General features: G+C 42.0%; 2 protein-coding genes across 2 annotated transcripts; both read right to left on the reverse strand.

The window, feature by feature from the left end:
- Window positions 1–438: 438 nt before the first annotated feature.
- On the reverse strand, window positions 439–12,481 carry cmya5 (cardiomyopathy associated 5). Its single transcript, XM_041936453.1, has 14 exons — window positions 12,361–12,481; window positions 10,782–11,427; window positions 7,758–10,649; window positions 4,275–4,370; window positions 3,900–4,118; window positions 3,775–3,797; window positions 3,408–3,532; window positions 3,175–3,309; window positions 2,854–3,000; window positions 2,543–2,690; window positions 2,243–2,376; window positions 2,029–2,146; window positions 1,774–1,950; window positions 439–1,687 (listed from the first exon to the last, which is right to left on the reverse strand). Exons 1-14 carry the CDS (start codon window positions 12,474–12,476, stop codon window positions 1,435–1,437), a joined length of 5,229 nt encoding a protein of 1,742 aa, XP_041792387.1. The 5' UTR covers window positions 12,477–12,481; the 3' UTR covers window positions 439–1,434.
- Window positions 12,482–13,597: 1,116 nt separating this feature from the next.
- tent2 (terminal nucleotidyltransferase 2) lies at window positions 13,598–19,898 on the reverse strand. Its single transcript, XM_041936750.1, has 15 exons — window positions 19,843–19,898; window positions 19,318–19,480; window positions 19,092–19,199; window positions 17,910–18,153; window positions 17,717–17,831; window positions 17,549–17,637; window positions 17,375–17,432; window positions 17,121–17,187; window positions 16,947–17,023; window positions 16,656–16,784; window positions 16,508–16,551; window positions 16,079–16,215; window positions 15,189–15,280; window positions 14,978–15,057; window positions 13,598–14,864 (listed from the first exon to the last, which is right to left on the reverse strand). The coding sequence occupies exons 2-15, from the start codon at window positions 19,434–19,436 to the stop codon at window positions 14,778–14,780; spliced, it is 1,446 nt and encodes a 481-aa protein (XP_041792684.1). The 5' UTR covers window positions 19,437–19,480; window positions 19,843–19,898; the 3' UTR covers window positions 13,598–14,777.
- Window positions 19,899–20,241: the final 343 nt, after the last annotated feature.

The following is a 20,241-nucleotide window of genomic DNA, read 5'->3' on the forward strand; positions in this document are numbered from 1 at the left end:
TCTGGAGAACCATGTAGCTTTGTCAGCGATGTGCCTGTCTCCTATATCTACAGTAGCTGCAAGTCATAAAAAGCAATCTGGAAGTCTAAGTGCTTGATAGATTTTACAGAAGTTGTTAGGATTGGTAGCAGAAACGTATTTGATTTATTTCTGCCTGAGGTTCCTTTCATTTGCAATAGAGGTTAAACCCATTCAACTCACATTTCTGTCCACATTTAATTTGTGTATCAAAGTATACACACATCTTTAGGTTGATAATAATGTACATTATATTACATTGCAGTAAGGGTAAGCAGCAATGAAAAGATACATGGAAGTAGAATATTTTAATGTAAACAAACATACTTACTACTTCAAACTTATGAAAATGTATTTGATTTCCTTTCATTTTAGTTGTTGATTAGGTCACAATGACTAATTAAATAGTTATAGTTCAGGATCATTTTTATGTGACACGGCACTGCTGCGTTAGAGTTGCAGAGAGCATAACCTTTATGCATTTTTGGCTGCTTTTGAGCCAATATTTCAGCTAATGGAGTACTGAGGCCCTCTAGTGGTGAATGTGTGTTAGAACGGAAGCTAATGAACTGAATCAAAACAAACAGTCCAGTTGCACAAATAGAAAAATAAACATGTTCATTCAGCTCAGACGTGAAAATCAGTTAACAGGAAGACAGGAAAAGAAAAACAATCTCCACGGTTGAGTTACACATAACAAAATATAGAATTGATCACATCTATGAAAAGGTTATTTACATACATTAACATTATGAGACACAGTTTAAAAGTGCTACAGGGTATTTCTATAGTTCAGTCTCTAAACTTTGTGTCGACAAAAGGCTTTAACTGTTATTTGTCTCAGTAATGATACAGTGTGTGTTCAATATGCAGTCGCAGTCTCGGTAACTATCCATAAGGGTTTAAATAAAGAAAGAAAACTGAAAATGAGTAAATCACGGAACATTTACAACTCTCACATCAGCATATGTTATGGTCAGGTTTATGAAATGATCCACAAAGTTTCACTTCCCCTGTGACGAAACAAAATACAAGACACTCACCTGTAAAAAATATTCAAGGCGCTAAATTTCAATCCTGTTGTATTTCACACGTCATCATTCACTTCCACTGCCTCTGTTTTTGATATTTACAATTTCATTTTGAATTGAATTCCTGCTCAATCAGAGAAAACTTGTTTTGCAATGAAGCGCTACATTGATTAGATTTGATCTCACTACAAAATACACAAACCCATCAATGAGGCCTCTTTAGAAGATTGGGACCCAGTATGTCTTCTTTACTGTGGATATCAGATATATTTCATGTGCTGTCATATCTGCAGTTTTCTCATTAATACAATAATGTTCATTTCATCATTCAAATCAATATATGTCCAACATGAACTGTAAACAGTATGTGAGGCAGATAGCAGAGCTAGCTGTCTTTGGTAAACTCTGGCACCTCCATCACCATGCTGACCTCCAGGCTGCCCGGCATCTCCAGGGCCAGAGCAGGGTGGCACGGCTGTGTGAAGCGCTGGCGGAAGGTGCCTAACAACCGACCATTTTGGGCATTGTAGAAGGATAGACGGCCAAGCTGATAATCCAGGAGTGTACCCACTCGCTCAGGCATCTCAATCACAAACACACTGGACTGAATGTCATTGTGGAGCAACTGATACCTGCAGCTGGACAGACAGGGAGAGCAAAGTTTAAACCAAAACAGTGGGAGTAAATGGGTGAAGTTAATCGGAGAGAAATACTTTATGCATACCCTGATGGTGTAGGGATACACTGCAAACACCATGACATGCTGTTTTCCCCCAGTGGGATGTTTCTATTGGCTGCACTGTATGCCACTCCAAGCCTGTAAGCTGTGCTGCGCGACACAATCGTCTCCCAGTAGTAACGTCCTTTTGCCAGCAACAACTCACCCAGGATAGATGGACACCTTGATAACACACACATTCTGGTTTACACATGTTCGTTAAAAGGGTTCAAAGAGTGGTTGGAGCTGATTGAAACTCACTGTTTGTCTGTAGATGGTGTGTTTTCAAGCGCATCCTGAGAGTAGTGCAGGGTGGTCTGGTCCACTGACAGCTCCAGAGCAGGGTGAGCTGAGGCTTTCAGCAGGTGGAACCTCGTCCCTGAAAACAGTGACAGAGAGCCAGAAGTGAAGTGCATTTTTGTAATGTTGCACACAAGTAGAAATACAAAGAGAGTTCACATGTGTGTTTTGTTACCTTTGGTGGAAATGAGTGCAGCCTCACTCTGTTCGCTGGCTCCAGCCACATTCACAGCTTTGATGTAAAACAGATAATTCTCATTGGGCTGCAGGAGAACCTTCTGTTCACAGCTTTTGATACCTGAGATGGACCTAGTAGTATGTAACATACACCCACATACATGCAGGCACATGAAATACAGGAACAAACCATGGTACATCAAAATGTTATGTGCTAATTTCTCTAAGGTGGTCAGTGTAGGAAATGACATAGTTAAAAGATTTTTTCTTTCTTTCTTCTAAAAAACAAAACACCCACCTGAGCCCCTCTCCCTCCAGTTCATACTGGCGGCAGTACTCCAAGGTGTAATTCTGTTCTCGAGTCTGTTTTGCTGAGCTCCACCGCAGTGTGGCTGAATCCCACATGACTGTACAGCGCTCTGTATCAATCAGTGGTACTGATGGAGCTGCCAGAAAGAGAACAAGCTGCCATACTGATACTGAAACCAAAATTACCACTGAAGACTGATTATCTAAACCTTATTATTATCTTAATTTTGTTATTCGTTCCAGTTTTATCTGACTAAGTTTCTGTGTTGTTGTAACTTAAGCTCCAGTGTGTGGACTGACCAGTTCTGAAGGCGAGTCTCTCGCTGGGCAGAGAGCAGCCGGTGTAGTTGACAGCCATCACCCACACCTTGTAGGTCTTGTCAGGCTCCAGCTCCTCCAAGACACAATAACTCTCCTTCACTGTCACACGATACTCCTCTGACACAGCTGTGGACAACAGCAGCCACAACACATGCACTGTGTTTGTATGCAGATTTATCTAATAACTTTCTTGTCTGTCAAAACAGTACATCAAGCTACCTTAGGTAGAAGGATACTAAAAAATATATAAAGAAAGACCTTTGGCCACTATTCCAGTTTAATCATCCTGGAAGTATTTACCTCCTTGTGGATCCTCCATGCAGTAGACCTGGAAGCAGTCTATGATATCTCCAGGATTGACTTTCCAGTAAACTGTGACACTGGCGCTGGTGGCTGATCCTGGCTCCTGAGGCTGCAGCGTAGGCCTCTGAGGCACTGACAAGGAGGCATATATGATTCTTAACTGCCATATGACACAAGACTTCTTGAAGCTGTTAGCTGTATCTGCAAAGATGTGTTTTTATCAGACCTACCTGGGATTCCCTTGCGCTGTGCGAGGTGAGAGCTGGAAGTGTTGCCCTTGGCGTAGTCCTCGAACACCAGCAGTCCCTTGGGACCCAGCTCCAGTGACATAGTTGAGTCCAGAGCTGCCTTGATCCTGACCACACGACCACAATACTTTCTAAGTATTCTAAGTCTAAGTCTAAGGATACAGCCACATTTCTTTTCTATCTACTGAGTTTGGAATGGAAAATCTACTTCTATTCTTGAATATTCAGCATACTGGCATCCTGCATAAGTTATAGCTCTGCAGGCAAACTGTATGGGTTTTCTCTATCTAGTAAAATGTTAGTATAAACTGGTTAGAAAATCACACTCCATTCACTGAAAGGCCATTACCTTGCATGAATGTCTTCAGGTGACTGGTGAGAGAACAGATTGATGAGGGATTTATCAGAAATTTGATATAAACCGTGATCATTGGCCGAATATGACCCCACTGATCAATAAGCCTCAGGACTCACCCGTGCGTCAGTCTCAGCCTCTCTGGCCGTGGTCTCCAGAGTGGCCTTGGCAGAGTCGATGCTCTCCTGGAAGGAGACAATCTGGTCGTACAGCTGCTCCAGCTTGGCCTTCTTCTCCTCTTCCATGCTGACGGACATGTTGTTGTACTGCTCCATCACCAGAGCCATCATCTCCTCATTCTGCGCCTGCATCGCTGCCTCGGTCTCCACACACTGGTCCTGGTTGAGAGGAGAGGGACAGAAAACTAAGATATTATATTCACAAATATTCATAAATGAAATGATATGATGGGATGTATCATATCAGTGAATGACAGCGGTATGTATATATCAAAAAGAGGTATAGTCACATTTAGTCTTGTCATCTTGTTTTACCTCTACTGAGTTGTAGGCCAGTTCAAGCTCAGACACCAGGTCCTCGATGTTCTCTGACCTCCCCTGAAGCTCTGAGATCCAGTCACTCAGCTTCTCCTGATGAAAAAAACACTTGCAGGTCAAATATCACATTCATATCCCCGAGCCTCTGACAACACCATACAGCTGGGATTAAAAGTCATGTTCACAGTTTTTCAAGTCTATTTCCACACTGCCCATTAAGAGATCCCTTCCTAATGTGTCTCCAATGGAAGCGATGGGTATCAAAATCTACAGTCCTCTTTTCATGTAAACATGTACAGCCTCTTTGGTACAAAATTCTACCTTTTTGTTTCCTCAGATAATGTTTCTTTGCTGACTCGCATCAGAAGGATCGTAAAAACAAAGGAAACTCCATTCTGAAAATACTGCTGAAGCCGCATATTTTGCCCATCGCTTACACTGAAATCAGAAGGAATTCCTCCAAGGCCTGTATAGAGAGGAGAAGCAATTCCAGTGTGGAATAACTCCTGTTCAGCACTGTTTTAAGACAGACATGAAAAATATGATGCTGTTTTTTGAGTAAAAGATAATTATTGCAACTTTGTGGATATGACTGATGATAAGACTGCACCAAACTCAGTCTTCACGCCCACACTGGTCAGAAAAAAGTGTCATGGTTAACTGACCCTGGCCTAGCATGTGAGGAGGTGCAGACTCTCTAGTTGGAAAGATTAGAGGACCTTGAGAGACCTTGTCTCAATTTCTTGATATGTTGGATGGAGACTGGATACTGTTTAGACCAGATAGCTAACACGCCTCGATCCATGACCTTGTTTTCTTGGGTGGACTGCTGGAAAGATTATTTGTCACTGCCACTGTTGTCGAGGGTCTGTTTCCTGGTACCAGTTATTGTAAATAAATACATTCATTTTAAGACAACAGAGACTAATGAGGGTGTTTGTTGTTCACCAAAACAGAGACTGACCTGAACTTGCAATCTTACAAATCAAGTGCAGCAGTGTTTTCTGCAGTGTTGCAATCATAGCTGAATTTGTTTTTTAAGGACCTGAATAACAGACGTTTCTCTCTTTGTCTGAATTGAGTTCTTCACCTGCTCTAAAGATTCAATTAATCATTTGCTGGGTATTAAAAATTTCCCACCAGTGGCAATATCTAAAACATGAATTTTATTACGGCAGTCGGATGGATCTGTGGGGTCCCAGTAAATGGGAGATGGGTGCTCCTTTGTGTTGTTATTATTTAGACTGATAAGACAGGTTAATCTTCAGGTTAAAATGTTGCCTCATGCAGCTTTAAGGGGAATCATCGGGGAGGATATTCCAGGAAGAGGAACGGTGGCAATCCCCTGTCACCACCCGAACACTGACAGCTCACATTTAACTAGGTCAAGCTGTGAACACTTAGTGCTCCCTGCTCCTTCTGAGGCCGACCACCTCTCCACTGAGAGTCAGAAAACAGGTGTGTGCGTGTGTGTGTTTGTGTGTGTGTGAGAGAGTGAGGCGGAATGTGTGCATATCCATGCATGAAGAAGTTAGGGTTGCACTGCACATTCTAGCTCAGAGAATTGGACTGGATACAGTTTTGCTAAGTTGTTTTGCTCAGCTTGTCAGGATCGATTTTACCCTCTGTGGAGTATCTGAATACGCCGCACTTCTTGGTGCTGAAGTCAGACCTGTATTAAAGCTTTGATCTTTGTCTTATTTACAATCCAGCTGTCAATGTATCATAGAAATACAACTCACACATGCAGAAGACCTGGTTCAAATATCATCTGGAAATGACATTTGATCATTCTCAGTTTGTTCCAGCTTTCCTTTGATTTAGATGCCAGATACTTCACTATAATTGTTTAGCAAAAGCATGGTGAAATATGTCACTTCGTGTTGACAAATGTATCCTCACAAATCACAGAAAAACAGCTAAAAACCGAATATTGTCCCTCCTCCTGAAAGAAATGTCTTGTACTACAGTGAGGATTTTCTCAAGTTTGCCCATGAATTTACAGGTTAAAAACTGGACGTAAAAGAAAACTAAAAGATTTTTTTAAGATTGCTAGAAGGTGCTATAACATTAATATAGATTAAACAAAACTGATGGCTGACTCTGTGATGGCACGCAGGGACAGGGAGGAAGAACAGTGTGTATGAACAGATCACATATCAGTCTCCACTTGATGATGTCACACTGGACCTTTCCACTGATCAAAGTAGAGCGTTACATCACAACAGCTCAATGTGCTGGACCGTAGCCTGCCAGCAGCCTGAGCGCATGCAACCTGCCAGCATGAATGGAAAAGTTATAGCTGATGGATTTAGGATCACTTAATTATCTGATGACCCAAACTAATGCCACTAAAGTGTGCTACGATCATAACCATGTGTTGTAATAATGCTGGTAAAGTGCATGATGATGAGCTGCTATTTGATTATAGCACGCCATCAGGCATGAGAACTGCTGCGTCGCTCCAGCAACAGCCTGCTAAAATGATCACTGTGACGTGTTGTCTGATCTGAAAAAGGAATAATTCAACATTTTGGGAAATATGCATATTTGCTACAAGAACGACATAAAATGTTGAACTAGTCCTTTAAATCTATTTTTAACAATTGCCACACCATTCAATACATGTGCATTGTGTATTATTCATTAATAATTTCACTAATACTGTGCAGTTAACTAAGCTATAAGTTAGTAAAGTATTTATTTCAACATCATTTGCTCATGTCATGTAGTAACTGTGGCAATACTTACTAAACAGTATTTATTACACTAAATGCAGTAAGTTAATAGTTATTGACTGTCTAATTGGAGCATGTTAGTTTGTAGTGCTGCTGAATGGTATTGCATTATATAGAGAGGTGTTTCTGTTATTTAGCCTACCCTCGTTGATATAATTTGGGTGGGGAAAAAATCAAAACACCTGTCAGTACAGTATAATGCAGTACAGTTCAATAGCACCACAATGTGCTGCGTCCAAAAGGACTGCACAGACGAATCAGCACCTCTCTAACACAGTTTCAACAAAAATGAACAATATAGCCTTCATAAAAATAGGATTTTTGGCAGGACAGTTGCATTAGGCTTTGCTAATTTTAGAAATCGATGCCTAATAAACTGGCAACTGAGTGTATATTTCTTTTGTTTGCAAAAAAGTCACTCACACGCAGACAAAGAAATGTACAGTATGTTATCCTACATAGCGACACTAATTATGTTTGGACACATTTATACCACAGAGAGGTCTCTTCCCGACAAACTGTTATAAAATTCCAAAAAGAGAGATCTGCTAACGCCAACCACAAATGTAGAGCAGATGAAAATTCATTGTATTTAACCACATCTTACAGCAGGGGTTTCTGAGACCACAAACAGAAGTGCTAAGTAAAGGTTAAAAAGCTCCAACAACCCTCAATGTAAATTCTAAAACAAAAGTTTGTAAATGTAAATTAATATATGTTCATGTTCATATATGTACTTTACCTTAATTTCCTCGTAGGCTTTGTCCACAGCAGTCACCTCATGGCTGTGATGCTCTCCAGACACGCAGTCATCCTGTGACAGCAGACATCCACAGGTGAGACAGAACCAGTCCATCCCCTGCAGCTCAGCAGCCAGTCGGGCCAGACTTTCCTCCTCTGCATCAATGATTTCATAGTCAGCCTCAATGAGCTCTTCTTCTGGGGACAGATCAAAGACTCTCTCCTCCTCCTTCTGCATTTCTGTATCCATCCTCTCCTCTCTCTCCTGACTACACTCAGGTTTTGGTTCCTCTGCATATCTCTGTGTCTCAGGTTCTGGCATCTCTTTTGCATCCTGTTTAGATATCACTTCATATTCAAGCTCCTCAACAGTCACCTCTAGAGCCTCTGCGTCTGCCTCACCTTGCTCTATCTTTTTTCCTACACCCTCTCTGTGCAGATCAATCTCTGGACCTGAATCCTCTTTAACAATATTCGTTTCTGAGGTGTCTTCCACGTTGTGCATCTTTGCCTTCAGTTCAACATCTGCTGCTTCTGACTGCACATCGTCTCTGTGTAGCCCGGATAAATCCTCCTGGGGTGTAAAGCTCCTCAGAGGGGAAAAGACACCCTTGTATTCTTCAAAATCACGCTCCACCTTCTGCTCGTCTTTGTTAGCCTCCTCCAGAGGTGCAGGACTCAAGTACCAATTGTCTGACTCATGTCCAGGTAGTCCTTCTTCCTTCAGAACAACTTCTGGTTTTACTTCCAGTTGAAGCTCTGTCATTGATTCTTCATTTGGTGCCTGAAGCGTCTCTGGGCATATAATGACTGGTTCAGGCTCTTTGAGACGTTCACATGTGCTGTCAGGTTTAGGAAGAGCTACTGTATCACTTGTAGTCGTCTCTGACCTTTGGCTGATCTCTATGTCCATCTCTACAGCTTGTCCTTTGGGAACAAGGAGGATTAAATCATCACCCTCATTAACCATCTCCTGAACATCTGGCGCAATGTCCACTGAGGGTGTTTTATCTTTGGCTTCAGGTATCAGCTTTGTTTTGTCTGATTTCCCATCAGTTAATGACTCCTCTTGCTGATGCTTCTTGGACTCAGGAATTTCATGCTGCTTCTTGTCTGAGCCTGTCTTGGCTTCTTCTGTCCTCACAGGTTCAGTTACTTCCCTTGAAATCTCAGTTTTAACGTCTGACTCCTGATCAGTTTCAGTAAGAAATCCAGGCACCTGGCTCTCGAATGCAGTTTCCTCTGTTAGAGTTCCATGTTCTTCTCCTTCAGGAGCTGCTGTCTGAACATCCGTCGTCTCCACACTAGCTACCTCCTGAAGATCAATCTGAACTTGAGTTTGGATCTCCTTTTCATCAACTGCTTTTTCAGTTACCTCCACTACTGCGTGTACTGCAGCATCACAGTCAGTGATAACCTCAACAGGTGCAACATCTTCAGGAACAACTTCTGTTGCTGATGTCTCTATTTCAGTTGAGGTGAGTGTTTTCTGTCCTTCAGTCTTAGGTTCTTTCACTTCAGCTGGGGCCTCTGTTATGGACTCAGTTATTACTTCCTCATCAGTAGCCACCGTCATAGTGTCGGCAGCTGCCTCCTCAGACAAATGCTTCTCAGTGGTTTCTGTTGGTGTTGCAGATTTAGTGATGATGTGAGGTACCTCTCTGCTTACAGGTGCTATCATAGCTGACTCCTCTGTAGCATTACTGCTAGTTGTTTCTGCTGGCACTTCTCTCTGATGTTCCTCCCTCTTCTCTGTTTTCTCATCTTTACTGTCCACCTGTTGCATTGGATACGGTTCAACAGTGCTGTTCTCAGGAGCCTCAGTCTGGTCTCTCTTTATCTCCAGTTTCCCTTCCTGATCCTCCATCTGATCTGCTCTCAGTTTAGACTTCTGAAGTGATTCTTCTGAAGCTTCTTTGAGAGTGTGCTCTTTGGTCACCGTGGGGAGTTGTGTTTCCTCCCTCTCCTTTTCTGTTTCTGTAACTATCTCCCTTTTGCCCTCAAATGTTGCTGATTTTAAATCATCACTCCCATCTCCAACACTGACCTCCTGTGTCTCTGGGTCCTCTGTCTTTGTTTTGTCCTTGTCCTCTTCCTTGACCACTCTTGTTAGACATCCTGTCATTTCAAATTTATTCTGCGACCACATCATCCTCCCCTCACTCCTGTCCTCTACTGACTCTCCTTGAACATCGACTGCAGGAGTTTCATCCTTTAAAATAAACTTCTCTAGGTACCCGTCTGCCTCCTCTGAATCTGACAAACGCCTATTATAAGATTTCTCAGATGCCACGCTCTCTGCCTCAGAGTACTCCTCGTCACTCTTCCTCCTCTCGCCTACAGCATCCTCGTAGAGGTCTGTGTACATAAAGGACATGGCGGTGGGCTCCTCCAGCAGGATGGGGTCAATGATCTTAGGGGGTCCAGGGGAGATAAAGATGGGCGTGAGGATGGTCTCTTCACTCCCAAACAACACTGAACCATTCTCCTTCACAGATCTCTGACTCTCTCGTCTCATTCTCATCCGTGCTCCACCCTCCGCCTCATCATCTTCTCTCCTCTGCAGTGCATCAGCAGGCGCTCCCTCTCCATAGAAGACCTCATCCAGGTGTTCCCCAACTATCTCCACATCTGTAACAAAGACAAAGGAGTCTTCTGATGCAGATGGGCTGTCTGTGGCTGCCACCTTAGCAGGCTTTTGCTCATCTTTTTGGGTCTTTGCTGCAGGCTGTTCTGCCTCCTTGTGCAGCTCAGGAGTTTGTTCCCCGGGAACCACCACATCAACTAGGGTAAACTTCTCAAAGTAGTCTATGTCGCTGGTGCTCTCTTTCTGGGTGGGTGTGTGTCTGAGCTCCGTGTCAGGTGACGGCTGAGGAGAGTCTTGCTCTGAGGGCTGTGGAAAGATCACAATCAGGCAGTAAATCTATAGAGGACAATTTAGTGTTTAAAACAGCATTTTAATTTAATGTGAATGGAAAAAAGGCAAATGAAACCAAAAATAGAGTTTGAAGGTGTTAGAAAATACCTCTTGGTGATCCAGTATTTCCCCCTCCTCTGGCAAGCCATGAGTCTGTTTCCGTGTCAAGTCATGATGGTTTCGAGACCTGATCTTTGGAGTCTGGTCCAAATAAGACAAATTGTCCTGCAGATCTGTGCTCTCCTCCTCATCCACAGTGGGAAGTTTGGAGGGGACTCTGATGTTGAGAATCTCGTAACCCTCTGAAATCAAACTAAACAGCTGCTGATCTTTGTTTTTGATTTCCTCCATGTCCGGCTCTGTTTCAGTTTTCTCCGGTTTGATGTTAGGAAGAGAAACCTCTGCCATCTCCAGTCTCTCCACTCCCAGAGCTGAAGCTGATCTTGAACTACCAGGTCGACTCAGCCTGTCCCCCAGCCTGCTGCTCCTTCCTCCAGACCTCGTCCTCCTGCGGACTATTTTATCCTCATCGAAGACGATCGTGATCTTTCCAGCAGCTCCAGAGCCCTCCATACTGTAGGCTTCAGAGATAGAGCTGGTCTCAGAGGCCCAGGGGGTAGAGCAGCGGCTAGAGGCTGTCTCCCAAACGATACCACTGTCCTCACTCTGAACAGTTACCATGGAGAACGATGGATCCACCATCAGGCACTGAAGTTTGGGCTTCACAGACGGGTCCTGCACAACCTCTCGCAGACTGGAGGAGAGAGGAATGGACGGGGTTAGAGGAAGGAGAGCAGGCTGTATGTGCAGTTCACCAGAAGAAGAAGGGCATGACTAAACCATCTAACTGCAAGAGGAGATACTTTTGGCACAAATCATTGAAACGCAAGCAGAGAACAAACCAATGAATCAAACCAAAACATATCTGAGCAAGATGTGCCAGCACTGAAACCTCATTCACATTTTGCACCTGAGGTAAGTTCGCAAATCTAAGATAAAAACATGGTAACACCTGCCGATCTATTCTCAAGATAATAACTTGAGGAGTGTAGCTCTCCAGCATAAGACCAGATGTCTGGTGCCAGGCTGCCAATGTGGGTGATGAGCCGAAAAAATAATGATGATATGGGCTCTGCGCTGTCCCTCTGGCTATGAATACAGCTGGGCTACTGCAGGGTGACAAGCGTCATTCATGTAATATTAGAAAAGAGATGACTGGCCTTCCCAGATACATTTAACGTATCAGTGTCCTCTACCATTTAAGACATGGTGAGGATAACTAGAGCACCCAGTATGAAATATGATAAATGAGATGTAAAATATGGGATGGTGAATAATATCAAATATTAGGATAGAGCTGTCTGCAGTGCCACACTGACAATGTGAGCTGAAGAACTGAGGATCTTTCAATATATTTAATGAAAGTAATAGAGTGCTGCTTTGTGTCACTTGGATACACTTGCCCAGTCACACTCTCCAGACTGAGATAAGACTTGTGTCATCTCTTTTCTCTCTTTAAAGCAAAATGTACAGTGTCTGAGCTAGAAAGGCCAAAAACAAGTAGTTTCCATTCCATTCAATACATTTCATGGTAAAATCTCTCAGCAGAGAGGACACCGCTTTCCACAAATCTAGAGTGAGCCACAATTGGGGTTATTCAGCTTGTAAGATCCAGTGTGTAAAGCACCTGTTTTGCAGTTCCTCCACTTCATCTTCATCATCCTGGCTGATGGCCTCTGAAGCCTCGCAATGAAACTGCTGCAGCTCTGTCATCTCCGAGTCCAGACTCTCACACTCCTCCATCTTGGTAATATCCTCCCTCTCTATCCTTTGCAGTTCCCCAATGTTATTTCTTTTCTTTTCTTTCACAGTCCTTGATGTTTTCAGCCACTCTGATTTCGAAGAGTCGGTCTGCCTGTTTCTGTCATTCTAAGTTGGGAACTGTCCATCTGACTCAGCGGGGGACAGAAATAGACTGAGTGGGGAAAGAAAAGAGGGGAGTGGAGACAGAGAGGGGAAAAGCAGTTAGAGAGGATAAGTCTGAGTATTAGGTTAAGCACGCTACCAACAAACTCAAAAGTTAGATTTTGAACTTGTCATAAAAAGATTAGATTTGAAAGAAAGATAGATTTGTGAAAATCATTATTATCTTTATCTGTTCCAGTGGCTAACAGCCAAATGAGCCAGTGTGACTTTAAGATCAAAATCCCCTTTGCTAAGTTATATATAGGCCATGAGCTGAAACAGTACTCCCCGGTCCCCCTGCTGCTGGTGGCAACACTAAACAGGGCCACACACAAACACACACCTATAGACACACATGCACATCCTGTAAGGTATCTACCCCCGAGCAGTACTGGCACTATGCAAGAGTCATAAAACTAGGTGTAATAAGGCGTCAAACCACAGAACAAAAACTAATCAACACAGGCCATTCAGTGACATCAGAGCTCCCAATGACGGTGGAGGAACAGCATTACTAAGAGGAAACAAAATAACACCTGACTTCAAAAGGTGGGCTAGGTGGATTGGACCAGATCTATGGGGTTGTATTCGTGCCTATGGTCAATATCTATTCCAAATTAAGCATGATTTCTATGGATAAAATGTCGGACGTTGATTTTTATCTACAAAGTGATCAAATATGATATTGTGTGATGGATTATCAAGTGGTTGTTTTTGAGTCCTGTTTGCATTGCATGCCCCAGAATGGCCCTTGATACCATTTGCATTAATTTCCAAACCTTAAAGCATAAAATCAAGAATGCCACTAAACCTCACTTTGTCAAATACTCAGCCCATCTGAATATGAATGACAGCTGCAAAAGACGGTGTACAATTTAATATAATTTTGGCACTTCTATTAGCATAGCGAAGAATTCATTGGGCTTCACAGAGCTCAAAAATATAAAGTAACAATCATACATCTTCAGAGATTTATTTATTTTTTTTAAATAAACATTTAAAAGTCAATAATGTACAAAATGTACAAAAAGGCAATGAGGAAAAATAGAAACCAAAAAAAAAGAGGTCACACTCAAGTGTAACTTTTTCAAATAACTTACATATTAAGTGAACCAAAAATGAGTGAACGACACATCACTTTTGTCCAAATAAATCAAGTGGATACTGAACTGAAGTAACACAGTATAGGCCTGACACCAGTCAGGGAAAAAATAAAACATATTATGAACAATGACAAAGGAGTGGAAATATCCACAATCCAGCCCTCTAGTGATCCACCTCAGAGTCACTTAAATTATGATGCTAACGTAAAACATCACTTAATAACAAGGTCAGTTTTTAGAAAGATGGTGATGATGAAAAAAGGGAGCGCCTTTAATGCAGCCATAGAAAAAAGTGTTTCAACCCACAATTGCTTGACTACTGACCTAGAAAAATAGAAAAAAAGGCTTTTATGTTACAGGTTCATCTAGATGGGCTGAAAATAATATAAGGTATATACTGTACACATATGAGGCAGGAACAAATTGTTGGCATCTTCAAAACTGATACTGTGCAGTATGGCTCTAGCAACATGGACATAATTAAAACTGAGACTGACTTGGTTGAGCCCAGGCCAACCTAAACATTTAAGATAGCTTCAGATATCAGCAGGTTGCAGGTATTATTTTGTCTTTTCATATACAGTCAGTAAACTTCACTGTTTCCCAGGAATGCTATGTGCATTAGGAAGGAAGGCCGAGTAGCAGCAATAACCATCTCTAATAACATTGACCATCATTATCCTTCAATGCAGCATCTCTTTGTTGCCAATTTAAGTAACAGGATGTTAATTTCAGAGCCCTCTGGTGTCACTACACAAATATTGTATATTAAGGGAGTACAATAATTACAAAAGATCGACAAAGTCTGCAAAGCATTTGAAGATGAGTATTTTCAATACGTACTGCCACAGGACATACAGTCTGTGTGTGGCAGAAGCAGCCAGAGCATTCACAGTCCCAGAGTCTTTCTGGCTGTGAGGTGCAGAGGCAGCAGGACTCTTCTCTCAGCACATCCCAAAGGTCTCTCTTTGTTTCTGGGGACAGGCCTGTCTTGAGGTAGAAGACTCCCGTCAGCTCCTCTAATTAGAGGAATCTCTTATCTTCTGTATGACTCCTTATTAATGATGGCTCTGACTGGGAGGATGGAGTTCAGGTCCTTCCTCTGCTGTAGTATCCGACATGACTGTGCAGACACAGGTAGATAAGAAGCAGGGGGATTATGAATAACTCGTGGTTGTCCCACAGTGGTTTGGAGGAAGAAACAAAAAACGATGGGTTACCAGGACTGGCATGTACCTCAGCAAACTGAGCTTTAATGATATCAAACTTGATCTTCTCATGGACTGCCCTGGCAACGTTATTTCTTTCAAATGGCTCTGAAACACAAAGAACTGCTGTCACTCACTGAATATGTAGCATTAGTGGGGACATTTCTTACAATGATGCTCCAGTTATTGTTAAGTGGTGATGGTAGTGGCATGTTATGTCTATTAAAATGTTTATCTACCTTCCACACATATGTATTTGTTTCTCCACTCTTGGGAATTGTTCTTGGGAAAAGCTCTGGCTTCTCGAACAGAGATCACCTGCTTATCCCACCTGCAAGAAACAGGAAAAAAAAAACAAAGCTAGGGAATTATTTAGGGTCCTATGATGCTAAAAATAAATACAATGACCAAAGTCCTGAAGGACCATACCAATGGCTGATCAGCTACAATATATGCAGCCTTTACTGTCAACAAACAGGGAATGTTTTTCAGATAAATTCTATATCTTACGGGCATCAGTTGTCCTGAGTTTAATTCAGAGCAGTGTAAAAACAGGCAACTGAAACTTGCTTGGGAAAGATAATGTGAACATGAAACACTCTTATTATTGTCAAAGATACAATCATGTCATGTGGTAAAAAATTTTGCAAACTCATGAATGAATCTTGAATGCATCAAATTGAAGGTACAATAATGGCACATGCATTTTTTATGCCAAGGGCAAGAAAATGCACTCTGTATGCGTGACCTGTTTGAGGGTTGTTTTTTTTTTTTTAACTGAAAAATGCAAATATCCGAGCATGTTTGTGCGGCGAGTTTTAGTTCAACCTTGCGGCTGTGGTGTGGCAAGGTAACACACATACTGCAAAAACAGGGATCATGGTATGTCATGTTTAGTGCTGTGTAAGGCCAAAGGTCCCACCTGCTCCTGTCCTTCACCCAGAAACATGAAACCAGAGAAGAGGATGCAGGGTAGAGGGAGGAGAGGAGAGACAGGGTACTGGCGAGGGAGAAGAAGTTGGCCAGAGGAGCAGGAGATGAGGAATGGGAGCAAGAAAATGAGCAGGCAGAAGAACCATGGGTGCATCTGAAACACTAGACTCAGTAATGTGATGTCCTTGGGAGATACCTGAAGTATGTGGCATAGTATTTGAGAAAGCCCACAAGCAGCTCTCCAAGAGACGACTGGTTTCTTGAGATGTAGGGGGGGATGTGTTTGGGTCCCTCTGGAACCATGTCAATGTCCACAAGGGGATTAAAACACTCCTGAAAATTAAGGCAAAGGATAAAAGGACAAATACTTGAAACCTTTAGAGTATAGAATAGATTCTTTCTTTGTCATTAATGAAGCAAAGTTAAAGACAGAGCATATGAATGGAGAAGTGTCTGAAAGGCTTTTTACTTTTTGTATTGCATTTGCCTGTTAAACAAACTACTTGACTTAAGTTTCCAGTTGCACCTTTAAATTAACCTGCATGATGAGTTAAAAAAACAGATAAAATGATAGTGGAAACAACACTCAGTGGCAAAAAATACAAAAAACAAAGGAGACACTTACCGGGTAGTCCCTCTGTAGAGAGGGAAGCACCGGTTCATTAAGAGCTGTAAAGAAAACAACACATATAAGAGGAGATTCACAAGGAGTCGAAAATACAAACGGAATGAAAAAAGATTTTGCCCGTGTGTGTGTGTGTGATTGTACTGACTCTGGAGGTAGTGCAGCACCATCAGCACCAGCGTGTAGCTGCTTAACGTTCCTTTGCTGGCATCATTGATTTGATTGTGCCGTGCCCATTTCTTGACAACAAGGATCATGGGTCTTATCCTGAGATCAGCTGAGAGAGAATGCACAAACACAGCAGGTCATACCAAGAAACTTCGTCATCTGCCTTTCAGGAAACAAATGCACCGCTTGCGGTTTGACTAAGTGAGTCATTCACAGTCGCTGCCATTTTGCTGCCATAAAAATCAAGGTTTTATTTGACTGTCTCACGCACCATAGGCATAACTTCTCAGAAGGAATGTGTTTCTGATGCCCACTGTGTTGTTGACATTCAGATCAAACTCCAGATCACTAAAGAGGATAGGAGAAGTAAAACAGTCATATTAACACTTCTTTTTAACATTGATGATGTTGTAAAAACAGGCTTAAAGGACAGTTTTGATCCTACCTGCCTTTCTCTTTGAACCTGAGGATTGGCACTTTGGCTCTGATCAGTTGAATCCTCTCTACATATGCTATGTATCAAAACAAAGATCATGAGATTTATGGTCGTTTTAGTTTCCTTTTCTGTGAACTTGAAACTAATTTTGCAATGGGCAAATAGCTCCACCTGGTGGTGAGTTACCATGTTAAGAGGACATAGCATTATTCAAAAGAATTTGATTTGATTTGATAGTCAAAAAATGTGTTTTCATTACTCACACAGTGATTTGAACAACCTTTGGAGACCGGAGAGCACATGAATAGGATCAGGTCTTTTCTGAAACATAACAACATGCAGGTGTTTAAGAGAAAGTCGGTATCAATGAATGTACATACACACACACAAACACAAACAAACACAGACAGATATACACAGAGACACAGATAACTCACTTTTCCCTTGAGGACCAGACACAGATCAGCATCACTGCTCCGGCAGCCCAACCCGTTCATAGAAGATCCAGTCAAGTAAAGTCGCGCCACTGCAAGAAACACACTGAATGTGAATAAGAATCACAACAGGAAGTCCGCACAGATCACAACTGTGTATGTTATACACACCTGCATAGACACGCTGTATGTCTTGCTGCAGCCGAGTTCGGAACATCTCCTTCCGGGTCAAATCAGAAGATTGCTGCTGGCACGCCTCAAACAGCTCCACCATCTGAACACTCAACTGAGGGCACATACAACAACACATTGTCACACTTGACGTATAGTATATCAGCTACAGTTTAAGGCCATCTGAAAATACCTTGTCCTTTGCGTAAATCTGCAGGCTGTCGGAGCTGTCTGGGACAGCAGGCACCTGAGGGTGGGGATGGGAGTGTGGGCTGGGATAAGAGCGATCAAAATCTGATCTTGATGATCCCGCCACCACTTGCTCAGGGCGACGAGGGGGAGGGGTCCGAATTAATGAGGAGCCGATTGATGGGTGAGAAGAGGAGTCGAAACGTTGGCGTTTCACAACATGGGAGCTGTATTCAGCATTCTGCCTCCTGGAAGACAGATAATGAAAGGAAACATCTGACAAGACATGCGATGTGGAAAACTTTTTGGTCAATCTTCACTTTGATGAATAGGAGAGTTGTCCTTACTTGAATATAACAGTTATTACAACACATGTCTGACATCAGGGAAGAAATTTGTATAGCTTGTATACATGGACTAGATATGATAGATAGATAAATAGATATATACTTTATTTATCTCCAAGGAGAAATTTGCAGTTCCAGCAGCTCAAAAAGGTGGACACACAAGGGCATGCAAAATAAGAACAGGAACTACTTTCAAGTAATGTGCAACTTACAAGTGATGAACAACTTACAAGTACAGATCAACCTTCAAGTAAGGCACAGCTTTCAAGTGAGAGGCAAAAATCCAATACAAAATACCAATATAAGAAAAAATAGTGAAATAAAAAATAAAGAACTAAGCTATACAGAATAAACATCTGAACTAAACATTCGAGCAGTTAAATATGTGCGCACGACTAGCAAAAACATAAAGCACTCCATTTTGATTAATAAATAAACACCCTATGGACAGTCTCCATTGTCTTAAAGTATATATTTATTTACAATACTTATACCAAGAAACAGAACCTACACAACAGTTTTGGCATAGAGTTTGCTCAATGTCAAGTTATACCTTAGATAGCAAACAGACCAACGTCATGGCGCCGCCAAAATATCCTATCCTGTCCTCTCCTTGTGGACAGGATATGCATGTGCCACTCTGACACAAGCATATACTCAGAGATGGAGACACTCCAAGGTACACATTACATTAATTTATGATGTTTAGCAGGTTTCATTTCATTCCATTCCAACTCTCCCACAGTATGTTAAAAGAAAATGCTCATAAAATGAAGGTCAGTGTAAATATATAGAAGAATGAGATAATTCAGTCATGAATAAATGGTGAAATTACATACTTGCGCCCATTGGTCATAGTTGGTGTGCGAGGAGGATGGACTGGAGGAGTGGATGGTGTGGGCTTCCATTTATATGTAGGCAGTCTCTCTAGTCCGGGAACATAGAAGCTACCAAACATGCACATATTGTTGTACAGGACTTAAAAGTAATCATTATTTACAACTGTTATACTGATGTCGTTCATATTTAGCTCACCAGTGCAGTAAATTTCTTCTTAAGGCTCACCTGTTGACACCAGCCGGGCTTTGGTGGTTGTAATCGTGGTACAGGGGCACAGCGGGTGGCGGGTACAGGCCGTTACTGTAGGCTGACTGCCCCGTCGGTGCAGCGCTGCGGGGGAACATGCTGCCGTTCTTCACAGAGTTCCAGCATCAACTCGGCTGATTTCCTGAAACAACAACAGAGCGACAATACAGCTAGTATCGGCAGCAATCAAAGAACAAGTGTGGTTGTTACAATTACTGAACTCATCACTGAGTACTAGTGGTACCAACTGTGACAATGATAATGACACGAAAAGTTTCTGAGGAAACCAAAACTTATCGGCGATCGGGCAACAACGCGAGCTAACGTTAGCTCAGACCTCGTTAAGCAGCGCCTGGATAGCTTAGCTGATTCAAATATCTGTAACGATTATCACAAAATGAAATCTTTTTCTCTGTAGATTCGTGTCAAGAGTATGTCTGTACAAATGTGTCATTAAATGTGACTAAAAACATCCACTGAAGAATGGTGCTCTGTAACACTCACCAAATTACATGTCGTAAACAAATCTGAAGGTGCTACTTTCAAGTATACACTTCCGCATTGATGCCATGACGTAATAGAACGTGATTTAAAGAGGACGTGCAAGGCTTTTTTAAAAGGGAAAATCCACCCAAAATCACAACAAAAACCAACATTGAGCTGTATCAATAATATTGGACAGTGAAGTCAAGATAAAAGAAAAGAACAATACATCATGACTTGAACTGCTGACATCTTTGACTGTCTGTGCAACTTTCTTTAGATATTGTAGGCCTGTCCCATTATCTACTATTCAATGTCTGTGGAGCAGTCTCAAAGATTTATCTCTAGATGACATATTCACTATAGTCATGCTGTCTGAACTGTCTTCTGCACTGTTCAAATTCACATATCTAAACCAAT

The sequence above is a fragment of the Chelmon rostratus genome, chromosome 5 (assembly GCF_017976325.1).
Source record: "Chelmon rostratus isolate fCheRos1 chromosome 5, fCheRos1.pri, whole genome shotgun sequence".
In the NCBI taxonomy this organism is placed as follows: domain Eukaryota; kingdom Metazoa; phylum Chordata; class Actinopteri; order Chaetodontiformes; family Chaetodontidae; genus Chelmon; species Chelmon rostratus.